We start from the raw sequence: 14,297 nt of genomic DNA, 5'->3' as shown, positions 1-14,297 counted from the left end.
ACTTGAATCTACAAAATCAGACACTTGTTATTTTAACATTAATTCAATTTATCTAAATTTACTGATTTTAGTTTTTCTACATTTAGACGGATCAAGATTGAATTGATTACCAATGGCACCCTCGTCAGGGACTGGCATTAAAGACCGAGCAATCGAATCAGCACTTGAGCATGGGTTGATCTCACTTAGCAGTAATAGATGATGATAAGTGAAACAAATATGCAGACACCAATCTTTTTTCTTTCTTCCACTACTTCAAATTGCTTCCTAAATAATGTTACAAATAGGATATAACCAAATCAACAAATCATTGAACTGGCCCATTAGATGCAGTATTACTCATTGTTTTCTGTCCGTGAAATAACGAAATGGTCAACAATTTTGACCGTATGTACTGGATCCTGATGGGCGGTGACTGCCCTCCATTTGCTGGGAAACCTTCTAAAATGACTCAACTCTTGTGGATGTTTCGCCTCTCCGTCCCAATCCGGATCAAGCTTCCACTCCTTTGGAACCTACACATTGAAAATGTTAACACTGATTAAGAAACAGAAAAAAAAAAAACTGATCAAATCTCAGCACCATAGCAACCAAACATGATAGTTATGAAATTCAATTTCTTTCTTCTCAAAATTCCCCAAGATAGTTGCAGTCATCTCTAAGCAAATCATTGAGTAGCTGGGCACCTGAAGCTTTCATTAATTGCAAAGAACAGTTGTTATGCATGTCTCTTTTGACTAGAAATATGCACAACTTTTCACTACATAAAGGAAGTTATTTAACAAATGCATACTCAATTTTCTTCATCTATTAATAATAATATTCAGACTTTCTCTCGCAGAAGAGAAGGGGTTTAAATGATTGAGCTAAAAGTAACACACTCTTAGAAGAGAAAGAAAAGAGTTACCGAAGAATAGTTGAATGAGTGATGACTTCCTACCTTATCAACAGCCATAGTATAAACTTCAAGATCACCATCATAATTGATGTGAAATCGAGTGAATGATTTGTAATTAGCTATTCGAAGAGACGAAAAGGCTTCATCAAAGTGTAAGTGAAGCCAGTTGATGCAAATGTATAAGTAACTCCCAAACACCAAGGAAACAACAGGGGTCGAAAAGACCCAAAAATAAAGGAAGACGGAAGCATAATATATTACAGCACCCCCCCGGGAAAGAGATTCTAATCCGTTCTTGCAAATATTGCTCCGAGAGACTGCCATGACCTGAGAAAACAATCTATGTGACAGGGTCCGTTTCAAGAAAAGTAAAAAATGAAATAATCCAGAGCATTTTCTGACCTCTGGGACATCGAAAGCAGACATTAAATACTTTATACATGCCGGATAAAGTCCAAATGTCCATTGTTCAATCCGAGCTCTGAGTCCAGTTGGATCGGGGAAGTGCTCACTTTCCACTGATCTATACCACTGATATAAAGTGTGATACCCTGGATTACACGCAAAAAAAAAAATAACTCAGACATTATAACCCAAATATTATCATCACACAATTTACAAAGTACTGAAATCTTTTTCTATAATATTTGTATAGTCACAGGATCTTGGACCAAAATTCACTAAATAAAGAGTTTTATCAATATAACTAGATCTATTGGTCCAGCCGTTACTTATAAGCCTATCGAATCTAGCTTCCAGCATTCAAATAAAGCTACAACAATTGAAATATAAGCAATGAAACTTGCCCTTATGGATATGCCAATATGGTGTGAATTACAAAAATGAAATTTTGTGATACTAAAAGAATCCACAGTAATTAAGCTAAAATATATTATTTATCAACTTGAGTGGAACAAGTTACCAAAGTTTATATCAATACAAATCATTCATCATATAGAAAAACCAAACCTGAAGTTGCCAGCAAGTCATGCTGGATGCATATTTCAATGCCTATTTCAAGAAGCAACATAAGAATTAGTGCCGCAGCAAGGTGAGCTGAAACATGAAGAACTCCGATTATTGCTCGTTTCTTCCGTGACAGTTTGGGTGGAACAAAACAGTATGCCACAAATAGCAACAGTATAGCTCCCACTAGTGACACACAAGAGTGCTGCAGAATATAAATAAATCCATTCCACACAGTACCAAGGAAACTCCTTATGTGGCCAGAAAATGTATCACTTTGGAGGATGTGATTCAGCTCACACTAGAAAATAAGTACAAAAACAATCGTGTCTTTAGCAAATAGTAACAGATGTTTGTACCTTAAATGATAAACAAAATACTCATCTCCAATTACTCATTGAACTGAAAGCATAAAAAAACTAAAAAACATAAAGATATGGAGGAACTCACTTGTGGAAACATTGAAAAGACAAGAACAAAATATATAATGCCACCAATAAAATCAAATTGCCAGTTCTTCTTTCGAAATTTTAGAATATTTCCCAATGCAATCTGCATCAAATATAAAAATATATAATGTGCTAGTAAAATACAAATACAAACATATATATATATATATAAAACAAGGATATGACTACAAGTTAGTTATTAACATTCTACATACCCTGCTCGAATCTTCAAAGGAAGGATATGCAGATTTGCACTCATAGGAGACATCATGAAGTTTGTTAAATTTACTGAAAACATGGGTAGGATGTAGAAATGCTCCACCACAACCATTAACAAGAAGATGATGAACATGCACAGGACGATCTGACTTTACATGAGAATGACGCATGTAATGATGCAAGTCCCCAGCCATTCGAAGCTTACATCTTCCTTTTAAATAATCGCAAATCAGATGTGAAATATTCTTTCCAGTAACATCATTCCAATACCAGTCAGTGATCCAATTGGGTTCATGAGTTATAATGATCACAGAGTCATCCTCTTTAACCTAGACAAAAAACAGTCACAGTAGATATTTTGGTCAATCAGATTGATTGCTGACAATTACTTTAATAGTCCAAAGAAAAAAAATCAAAAGAACAAAAACACGGTGACCGTGAACAACAGTCAAAGACACAGTTATAATGATCCAATTAGATGTGAAATATTCTTTCCAGTAACACCATTCCAATACCAGTTAGTAATCCAATTAGGTTCATGAGTTAATAATGATTGCAGAGTCATCATCCTCTTGAACCTTGATGAAAAAGATTATCAAAATAGATGTTGTGGTCAATCGGATTGATAGCTGACATTAACTTTAATAGTCCAAATACAAACAGTACGTTAAAAAAACAAAAACACGTGACCAAGAAAAACACTCAGACACTCCTAAAATATATCAAGATTTCAGAAAATACAGTTCAATGAAATGAGTGGAACAGTCAAGAGTTTAGTGTGTTGGGTTCAACCTATTTTGAAGAAATCCGACTACTTTAAAAAATTTCTTGAGAGCTTTTGATAAATAAGATTATTTCTCCAGATTCCTAAGTTAGTAAATATGCATTTAGTCAAGAACAACACTTTATCAGCAAGTACATCCTAATTATTTATCTATAATTATATAATCACATCCTAATGATTCCATCCAACAATAAAAAAATTAGTGCACAGTTCCTTAAATAAAACACGGTTTGTGATGCACAGAGCATTTGTGATGCAACTTCACAATTTCATAGAAATGAAGAGAAAAAGATAAAACAGGCAGGATATTTACTTTCTCCGTTATCAGTTCTGAAAAGAACTTGAATTGGTACACATCAATATCACCATGAAGAGCTAGATCGAGCCCAAAAACCCACCACCGTTTAGGGAGTTGCAAAGCAAAATAACTCTTCTTCTGGGGCATGAGCCATCCACCTAACCAACTTCTATGACATATATACCTCATGAAGGTCTGGAGTCCATCAAACCAGTCTGATGAGAACACAATTTTATTCTTTATCAACCGTATTGGCATTAGGCAAAAGTAAGATGAGGTAAAATAACTAAAACAAATATAATATAAGAAAAATAAGAAGCAAGAAAGATACAAAAATGGGGGAAACTATGGCCATTAAATGATCTCATTGAAAAATAACACATGTAATTTGGTAAGGCTCAATCCAGGAGCTAAAACTAACCATGGTTTCCAGGAATAACAAAACACTGAGGTCCATTGTAATGTTTCAATGGAGCTCCTAAGGGTACCTCCGGCTTGTTCACAGCTATCTGCTCTGCTTTATACCAAGGAGGAGGTTGAAGAGCATACTCAAAAGGAACAAAAAGACGCCTTTCATATGTGAATGCTGATGGATTTGGATACCTACAACAGAACAAAAAAAATAAGTCATTCAAGGAAATAAATATAGATATAGAACATTGAGACAGCTAGTTACAACTTTAAACGACACTACAAAGAAAAAATGCAGTTTTATATCAGCTGACCTTTCAAACAAATTTAGGAAATCTTTCTAATATTATTTAAGCCCCAAAAGTACTACGGGATATAAATGAGTTAAATTAAGCATGAATTATTCGATTCTGCCTTTTTAAATGCACAATCAAACTCATTTAACAATATAAAACAAACAAGCCCAAGCTTAAACTTGTGTTCAATTATTTTTCCATGATTGACATTAACAGCCCATGATTGTGATGTTAGTTAATTTTTATTTACTAAAAAAATATATATATATTAATGTCTTATACATATCATTATCATCAAGTTTCATATTTTAAATGGATTTCCATAAACTAGAAAAGTTATAATTAAAATTTTAATTTCCAGTCTCAAGTCATCTTTTTTTATCCCTCTAAAAAATTTGAAATAGTTATTTTTGGTTCTTATAAATGAGTAAATGTTGGTTTTAGTCAATGTAAAGTACTTTTATTTCATTTTTATTATTCTAAAATTTGAAATCACTATTTTGGTCTCCAACATTCATTTTAAGCTTTATAGATAAGTAACATTTATTTTAGGGATGTTGAAATAATTTTAGAAGGGTCACCTAGGATGATTACTTAAACTTTTACGCAACACATAAGGAGTAAACAAGCGTCACAAAATACTAGGGATAAAAAAATATTGATTTATAATTATAGATGGACTAAAAATCAGAAAAAATTTACAGCTTCTAAAATCAAAATCTATTCATTATAGAGGTTAAAAACACATTTAAACCTATTATATTTTATTTCTATGTTTACTTCACCTAGTGTAAAGGTGCCTACTAAATACTAAAGTTTGATAAACATCTATTTCATATAAAAGGTAAAAAAAATGAAGTGATCTAAGTCAAGCTCAATTTTAAAATTTGGCTCATTTGAAGAAATTAGTCAGACTTGAACAATCCCTCTTTGTCTCTCTTTTCACAGGATAAGCTCAAACTCAAAATATTTGGTTCAAAAGAATTCGTTTACATCAGTGACTAACCAATCCATTAAGAAGGGATGAAGAGGAAATAGCAGCAATCAATATCAAAGCATGCTAAGGCCCAAAATTAGTAGTACCAAGCTAGAGTCTTTCAAAAGGAAGAAGGCAGTTATGGGATAATTGCAAAAGCATGGTCCATAAGCTTAAGATGATATTCACATGTTTGATCGCATGTAACACATTCAATGGAAACATTTATAAAAGCAAAACCCATAATCAACATACAGTTTGCCTTCAATCTGTACATCATTACTTAAAAATATATGTTGCATATGATGTGGCATCTGGTTGGTAGCCCTCAGCAAAAATGTAGAAAATGAAGTACAGAAAACTTGTAATTTCTATTTTCACAATTTAACTTTAGAGCTTGGTATCCAAAATTCTCAATCAAGAACCATGGCATTAAATGGTGTCAACTTATTATTCTAAAGAAACTAACAAATCAAAATTGACCAAATCATGTGATAATAGCCGCAATTTACAATAATGAGTGCAGCCAACTTACGCAAGATCACCCCCAATAAGTAGCAAGTCTCCCCGCGGTAAGGTAACCTCAGCATCATCCTTCAGTGTTCGAATGAAAGGCTTGGCAAGTAGTCGGGCAACAGCATAAGATGAGTTCCCACCATCACCGGTATCAGCCATAAAGTCAAACCAAAAGTCTTCCTTCTCACTAAAATGGTCATATAGAAGGTCACCTTGTTGATTTCCATCACTAACCCTACTCATTGCTGCCTGTAAATGAAAATAGACTCGTTATTAATACTGACATACAAGCAAATGAAATTCCAGCAACAAGACTAAGGATGAACATAAAGCAAACTTCTTCACATCATAGAGCTATAAAAAATCAGTAACAGTCCCATTTTTCTTGCTGTGTAATTAGTGTTAGGATGATAGTTGATTAATTTGGGTCTAATGCTAGGAAGTTAGTGATTACTATTTACTAAGTTTTGCCAATAAAATTGTTACCTGCATCATACGCATGTCAAAACGCCCAACAAAGACAGTCACTGATACCAGGAGGTCAAAAACAGTCTTGAATAAATCAGCAGATGTTCTGCATCATTTAGCAAGTGTAACCACACATTCAAGACAACCTTCAATATCCCCTTTGCAAGCAATAAAATTAAAAAAAAAAATAACTGGAACGGAGATATTTTACGAATACGTACATACCCAGAGTACCAAGGAACCATGTCTAAAAAATCAGGCTTCATTTGCTTCTTCTTCAACTTCTCAAATTCTTTAACAGATAATGGGTGAGTGAGAGCCCACCTGTTGATTTTTCGGACATATAAATGAAGAAATAAAGGAAAACAATGAGGGAAAAAACGTTGACACTCAATAAATGTAATTTGAAAATGTGATACCAACCACAATAATTTTTATCAGTCAATAAGCACTGTTGCACAAGTCTCATGGCCCCTTTACACATTTATTTTTGCAGGGAAATATAAATATGATCCAGAATAACAGCATTACAAAAATAAAATAACTAAAATTACCAAAACAGACTAATACATAAGAAAACTTAAGTTTTTTTTTTCTGAAAAATCTGTTTGGATGGCTGAATATAAGAAAAAAGAACGTTGTTCAAGTGAAAAAACTTACAAGACACAGATAAAAAAAATTTAAAAAGTTTTTTTTTTTCTGAAAAATCTGTTTGGTTGGCTGAATATAAGAAGAAATAACGTTTTCTCAAGTGAAAAAACTTACAAGAAACAGATGCAAAATTTCAAAAAAGTTGAACAGCAGTCGTCTGCCATGAATAAAAACTGACATAATTTATTGATCTGAGTATTCAAATAATTTTTTTTTTCATGTCAGTAATTTCCATTAAAACTTAATGTCAGAAAAAATTTATACTTTGAACAACTTAAAACAATCAAACGTACTACAAGCAGGAAGATAAGAAAGTTTAGCACATCATAAAATCAACTCACCCTGTTGACCTCTCCACCACATAATTTGCAATGTAAAGTCCAATGAATATAAGAAGAAATAACGTTTTCTCAAGTGAAAAAACTTACAAGAAACAGATGCAAAATTTCAAAAAAGTTGAACAGCAGTCGTCTGCCATGAATAAAAACTGACATAATTTATTGATCTGAGTATTCAAATAATTTTTTTTTTCATGTCAGTAATTTCCATTAAAACTTAATGTCAGAAAAAATTTATACTTTGAACAACTTAAAACAATCAAACGTACTACAAGCAGGAAGATAAGAAAGTTTAGCACATCATAAAATCAACTCACCCTGTTGACCTCTCCACCACATAATTTGCAATGTAAAGTCCAATGAATGTAGCCCAAAGTGAGTAAATGGGAGAAATTTCATCTGATGAACCATGACACGATCCATTGCAAGCTATCTAATACATAAAATAATTTTGGCATCATAACTTTTGTGTGAATACATACATACATATATATTTATAAACAAATTAAGGCTGCAGACTTTATAATCAAATAATTATATTATTATATTAATTACCTCGCCGTAAATAACCCACTTTGACAAGAGAGGATAATCACTTGCAGAACCAACTGGAGCAAACCAAGATGAGCAAACCTGGTCTTTCAATTCATTCATCCGAAGAAACTTTGCAAGCCATGTGTTCCTATCCTCTTTCGTCCAGAAAGAAAACCAGTTAGAATTTCTTCGATCAAGTGGTCTCTCTCTTAACATGGCACGGTTACCACAATGACTATAAAATACACAGCATGCCACACTAAGTACCTATTATTCATTAAAAGAAACAGCATCAGAACAATATTGCAACTTCAAGGGACACTAATAATAATCTCCAAAAACTTACTGCACAGTTTTGAAGAATGGTCAAGATCTCTGGTCTCTTTCCCGCTACACGAGAAACAAAACCAATATACCAAAGGCCAAGAAATATAATGTGGAAGACAAGAAGAAACAAGATGGAAGAGAGATATATGGTCAAAAACAAAGATAGGTTCATCCTCATATCGACTCCCATTGACTGAAAACTAGGAAGATGATACACAGCTGCCACTAAAATCCAAGCTATGTACCTGCACAAATGGATGCCTAATTATTTCTAGTTTTATAAAATGTTTCAGAAAGATACACAATAGCATATAAATGGCAACACATTCGCCAAAGAAACTCACCATCGACTGAAATTTGAATAGCTCGGTTTGAAAGTCTTGCCTATAAATGGTGATGAAAAGAAATAAAAGAACCCAAACAAGCAGGCATACATAGACCACCATTTAACATTGTTGTCTAATTTTTCTACAAGAGTATGTATATTGTCAGATGAGATGAAAAAGAGGCAACCCACAACAACAGCAATTACAGCATGACGGGAATGCTCGTGAGGGTATGGATAAGTGTGGGTTAGAATAGTTCTAACCCTCTCCATTTTCAACGTATCAAGAATACGAGCAGACTGCTTACTGGAGCCCATTCCGATCCACTTTTTTTTTAAAAAAATCTAATATTATGTATCAAATTTCTAGCAATGAAGTTCACTTTATGAGCTCCCGGAAACCATAGAAAGCAGCACCAGAGAAATCCTGCACCAAATGTTTTAAAAAAGGCAGTAATATCAGTAATTGTTGCAAAAAGGTAACCCCACATCATCGACAACAAGAGGGACGATAAAACCATTCAATAAGCAGTTAAATGTTCATTCAAGTAATAGCATAACGACCAAGCATGAACGCTGAACAAAAGCAATAAAAACTCGATGAAAAAACAAAAGAATTGTCGTTTTCCTGTTTCAACAACAAAATCAATTCTCCTTCACCACCACGACAAATTCGGCCTCACGTCTTCTTTACCCATCCTTCTTCTTTACCCTTCCTTCATTTTTTCCCGATGATAATTCATTTGAATTCCATCGCACTTCCATATTCAAACATTCTCACACGTGCATGAACGTCACGCTTCTCATATGATCTGAGCACATGCGCGCGCATGAACTTCACGCTTCTCATATGATCTGAGCACATGCGAAGAACGAAACCAAAAGCCCTAACCGAAGTCATTAATATCAAATCAACAACACGAACCGTCAAAACGCGAACTAAGAGTTACGAAAACTACGAAATCAACCCTATCAAGCAGTTAACTGAACTTCTCCGAATAGTTATATACAGTTGAATCAATCAAACTAGGTAAGAGAGAACGAAGCCCTAATCTCAATCCCTCTCTCTCTTTTTCTTTTTCTTTTTCTTTTTCATTTCTTGTTTTTTTTTTCCGTTATCGCTTTCCTTATCGTACAAGATCGCGGCAAAGCAACCAAATAAAGCAACGCAACAGGAAACAGAATATTCAAGCCACAAACAAGACGCGAAGCAAAAGCTAATCGAGGAAAAAACAACAATGAACGAAATCGTTACAGGAGAAGTTGCAGAGATAATCAATTGCAAGCGACGTTTCCAATGTTTAAACGACGGAAATTACGAGAGAGAGAGAGAGAGAGAGAGAGAAGAGGTACCTTGAACGGCGAAAGAGAGCGAAATGGAAAGAAGAAGAAGAAAAATCAGAGGAGAAGAACGTGCAATAGAAAGAACCGAAAGAGAAGAAAACTTAACAGGTGCGTCTATCTTTCTATCTATCTCTATCTCTCTCGGTTTCTCACTCAGACCCACTTGGCATCTGAGAATGTCTGCAAGGAACATCGCAACGGCATATTCTATTAAAAACCGTTAATTGCACATTGACCCCAAACGCGCCGCGAAACCAACCTACTTTTTAATTTTACACATTAAACACGCCAACCGCGATTATTTGTATTTTTCAGTTTTTTTCAATTGCGGATAAGATGGAGGTCCAATATAAGGCATTGTTTGGCTTGGTTTTCCCCAAACACTTTCCATTCAAACCTCGTTCAAAGTTTCTGCCGCTTTGTTCCGCGTCCCTCTCGCAAAGTCCCAACATGCGTATTTCGTTTTCTTTCCCCAATCATCACCGTCCTATTATTGACTCGCTGAAACTGCAAACTTTTATGCAAGTTGAAAGTCTTATATTATTAGTTTTTTTATTATATTATTTAAAAGTTTTTTGACATAGAACATTAACTTTTGGATTAAGTAATTTATAAATTTCTTTTCTTGATAAATTTTCGGATTACATAATTCATAAGTTATTTTAGATACGAGATTAGGTTTTGGATTATGTAATTTGATTTTTTTTTTCAAATGCGTTGTTAGTTTCTGGATTACATAATCCGAAAGTCTTTTCTGAATATGAGATTAGCTTCATCTAAAATATATCTGGATTACATAATCTGAAAGTTTTTCTGGATATGAGATTATGTAATTCAGAATATATCCGGATTACATAATCCATAGACTTATCTCAAATCCAAAAAAAGACTTCTAGATTTTATAAATTTAAAGAACATTTATTGATCCAAAAACATCTTCCAAATTATATATGGGGTGGTACAAAAAGGATAAAAAAGTATTTTCACATTTAATATGGGGTGACACAAGAAGGTATGGGGTGCAGGAAGAAGCAATCGTTGTAGGACGGTTAACATTTTTTACTTGGGCCCAAGGCCCAAACCAAAAATCCAAAATTTTTGTTTTTGGAAAACTAGTTCTTATACCTAAGAGTATAATACGCAGCATTAATGTAATGAAAATACTTTTTAATCATTCTATAAGGATTTTTCTTACGTCTTAGACTTTATTTCTTCATTTTGTGACAGTTTTTCACATGACTAAACAACAAATATAGAATAAAATATAAAAATAAAAACAAAAAAGTTAACTCATGTAAAAAGAAATAACAGTTAATAAAAAAAAATGCAAATAGAATCCCCAAAAAGAGCCCGTGCTTTGTCAAATGGCAAATTCTTCCTACACCCAACATTTTTGAACCTGCACCCAATACAATTTTAAAATTTCGAAAATACCCTTTATTCCAGAAATCAAAATCCAGAATAGATAATAATACATTCTGCAAAAATAAATACTAAAGAGTTGTGGCAATTTCTCCCTCCACCATATGAATTTCAGCATGCACCTAATCAGCTCTAGAAGATGACAAAAATACCTCTCCTAAATGATGAAAATAACCTTACACAAAAATGGGAAAAATTATTTTTGAAACTTTTATCTGAAATATTTTGGATTTTAATTTTCGAAACATATTTTTGAATTCTGAATTTTTTATCCAGTTTAGTTGTGTTCAGAATTTTTTTTCCAGCATGTATTTTTTTATTTCTCAATTATAATTATTATTTTGGATTTTTTAATTTGGAATAAGGGTAGTTTTGGAAATTTAAAAAATTGATATGGTGGTGGAGGTTAAAATTGATATGGTGCAGGAGGGTAGTTTTGGAAATTTATAAAATTGATATGGTGCAGGAGGGTAGTTTTGGAAATTTATAAAATTGATATGGTGGAGGTTAAACCTGATATGGTGCAGGAAGAATTTGCCTTGTCAAATTCACCCTTGATCTCGTCCAGGCCCAATCCCAAGCCCAGATGGGTAGATAGCTTCAGAAACAAACAAAAAACTGATGGAGGTTCAATTAACAAAAGTAACATAGCTTAAAATATAAAATATTTTAAATTACAATGTTTTTAAAAAATAATAAATATGGTTATTACCAATAAATTAATGAACTAATTAATAACATAAAAACGTATTTTTTTTATAGAAACTATTTACTACAATAGATAAATTATTTAAATTAAATTGTATGAATATTGCAACACGTGATTATATAAAAAATAAGTTATGAACTCAACTTGTATAGTGCGTTTTCTTACTGGGTCTTATAATGTCATTTATATATTTCAATTCATTTAACATGACATTGCGAAATATACTGAACAGAATACAAAGGTAACAAATAAAGTTCAGTAATACAAAATATTATTGAATTTTTAATTTATAAGGAAATTTATTTCTTGATAATATGAAGTTGCAAAAATATTTCTTCCCATATTTTTACTTTAAAAAATATAATATTTTCAGGAAACAATGTTTTCCAAAATATATTATTATTATTTGAAGGTACAACTCGTTTCCCAAGGAGTTAAATATTAAAATTAAGTTATATAATAAATTTCAAATAATTTGAAATTACATAAAACTTATATTTATATATAAAAAAAAATCACTAAATAACAATTAATTTTACAAAAAAAATTATTAATTACGACTAAATTAGATACTATTTTATAAATTAACAAACTATTGGTATTTAAAATTATTTTTATTATTAATAAAAATTTATAAACTAATTTTTAAATTGGTATCTAATATTAGTTATCAACGTTCTAGTTATTAATTATTTTAGATTATAAATTAATCTCTATATTAATTAGTTTAAAATATAAAATAATTAGTAACTAAAATCTTGTCACCACTAAACTAATGTTAAATATCAATTTAGAAATTAATTTTTAATTTTTTATTAATAATAAAAATTATTTTAGATATAATACCTTTTTAGTTTATAAAATAAATATATAACTTAGTCAATATAGTAATTAATTATTATTTTTTTCTAAAACTAGTTACTATTTAATAATTTCTTTAATAGTGTTCACGTGTATATATTATTAATTTTATTTTTTGTATTTATTTTCATATTCTTTTAAACATTAATTAATTTTCTAGTTCTATTATTTCATTCTTTTTTTAAAATTATTTTTTATATTTTAAAAAATGTTTTACTTGTATTTTTGTATTGTAGTAGTTTATTTATTGATAGTAAAAACTTAAATAAAAAGTATGAATTTGATTTTAGAAAATCAAAGAAAGAAAAAGAGAAGGTAAGTAATTTATTTCAACGTGAGGTCTTGATATACACTATCACTTATATAAAAGATCTATAAAAAAGAACTTCAATTGATGAAAAGGTAATTGAACAATTAGTCATAGATAGATAATATCAAAACACTAACAATTCTAATTTCACTCGAGAACAAATATATACAAAGAAATAAGTGAAGATAACTTAAGATCACGGTGAGAATGTTAAGTAGAACTTCAGGACAACTAAAAATATGCATGAAAATATTGATATTTAATCATAAAAGTTTTCTTATGAATCATTCTCACCAGTGCTCTCAAATCTTAGGTAGTAGCGGTTTTATTTTGGTGTTGTTTCACATTCATTTCATATGAGGTTTGGTTTGAAGGTATGTAGAGCTGGAAGAATATATATTGATCAGGTGCTCAGCACGTTAACTTTAGTCATTTTATGTATAAGGATTGAGACATTCTTAAAATATTTGTATAAGGATTAAGATACCCTGAAATGTATGTATAAGGGTTAAGATACCCTGAAATGTCTGTATAAGGATTGAGACACTCCTAATTTTATTTTATTTATTTATTACTCATAAAAAAAAATTGTCTAACCTACCATGAGTCCAAAAGGTATAATATTAAAACACATTTTGTTATTGTAAAATGATTTGACACCACAAAGATGAAATAGTGGTCTTTGGTGTCCACTCTCTCTCTATTGGGTGGTAAACAAAGTTCCCCAGCTTGAGGAAGAAACCCCAAGTCTCCATGAACGTTTCATGTGTCCTTTAATGGAGAGAGAAAAAAGCACCTTCAAAGTAAACTCAAATCATCATATTCATTTGACTATGTATGATAATTTTGGTTTCTCATAGAAAATCATCATACGTTCATTCTCAACCCCACAGGATCCTAGTGCCTTCTTCCTTTTGCTACCATTTGGTTTTGGTTTTAGGCTTTTGTGCGCAATTTGGTAAAGATTGCTTACACTTTTATAACACATTTTCACACTAGGGGTTTGGGGAAAGCATATTCTAGGTTATGTAATGTCATGTCTCTTTATTTAAGATAATTCAAAATGTATTAACAGTTTGGTAAATTTTTTATACTCATCTTATCATGATTTTATAATGTAAGGTAAGACTTTATTTTTACAATAATTATTTTGAAAAATACACCTAATTGTAAGAGAGGATATTATCATGTATGA

The 14,297-nt window shown here is 31.6% G+C and overlaps 1 protein-coding gene across 6 annotated transcripts; it reads right to left on the bottom strand.

The window, feature by feature from the left end:
- Positions 1 to 220: 220 nt before the first annotated feature.
- LOC137816472 (uncharacterized) lies at positions 221 to 10,289 on the bottom strand. Of its 6 annotated transcripts, none has more exons than XM_068619618.1 (16): positions 9,907 to 10,289; positions 8,476 to 8,883; positions 8,151 to 8,376; positions 7,826 to 8,071; positions 7,588 to 7,703; positions 6,507 to 6,605; positions 6,300 to 6,387; positions 5,833 to 6,062; positions 4,036 to 4,217; positions 3,630 to 3,829; positions 2,529 to 2,861; positions 2,315 to 2,416; positions 1,868 to 2,165; positions 1,301 to 1,449; positions 941 to 1,225; positions 221 to 515 (listed from the first exon to the last, which is right to left on the bottom strand). In XM_068619618.1, exons 2-16 carry the CDS (start codon positions 8,772 to 8,774, stop codon positions 336 to 338), a joined length of 3,033 nt encoding a protein of 1,010 aa, XP_068475719.1. In that variant the 5' UTR covers positions 8,775 to 8,883; positions 9,907 to 10,289; the 3' UTR covers positions 221 to 335. The 6 variants fall into 6 exon arrangements, with proteins under 6 accessions (XP_068475719.1, XP_068475720.1, XP_068475717.1 ...); XM_068619619.1 differs by having other exon boundaries at positions 10,198 to 10,262; XM_068619616.1 differs by having other exon boundaries at positions 9,810 to 10,256.
- Positions 10,290 to 14,297: the final 4,008 nt, after the last annotated feature.

The sequence above is a fragment of the Phaseolus vulgaris genome, chromosome 1, assembly GCF_000499845.2.
Source record: "Phaseolus vulgaris cultivar G19833 chromosome 1, P. vulgaris v2.0, whole genome shotgun sequence".
NCBI lineage: Eukaryota > Viridiplantae > Streptophyta > Magnoliopsida > Fabales > Fabaceae > Phaseolus > Phaseolus vulgaris.
Note: the sequence above shows the minus strand (reverse complement) of the source record. Positions and strands in the feature narration are given on the sequence as shown.

Coding starts and splice junctions, on each gene's coding strand:
- LOC137816472 (XM_068619615.1), bottom strand. CDS start 8,774: ATGGGCTCCAGTAAGCAGTCTGCTCGTATTCTTGATACGTTGAAAATG. Junction 2,417..2,528: donor CCTTTGAAGATTCGAGCAGG/GTATGTAGAATG, acceptor TATTTGATGCAG/ATTGCATTGGGAAATATTCT. Junction 516..907: donor ACTCATTCAACTATTCTTCG/GTAACTCTTTTC, acceptor TTCAATGTGTAG/GTTCCAAAGGAGTGGAAGCT.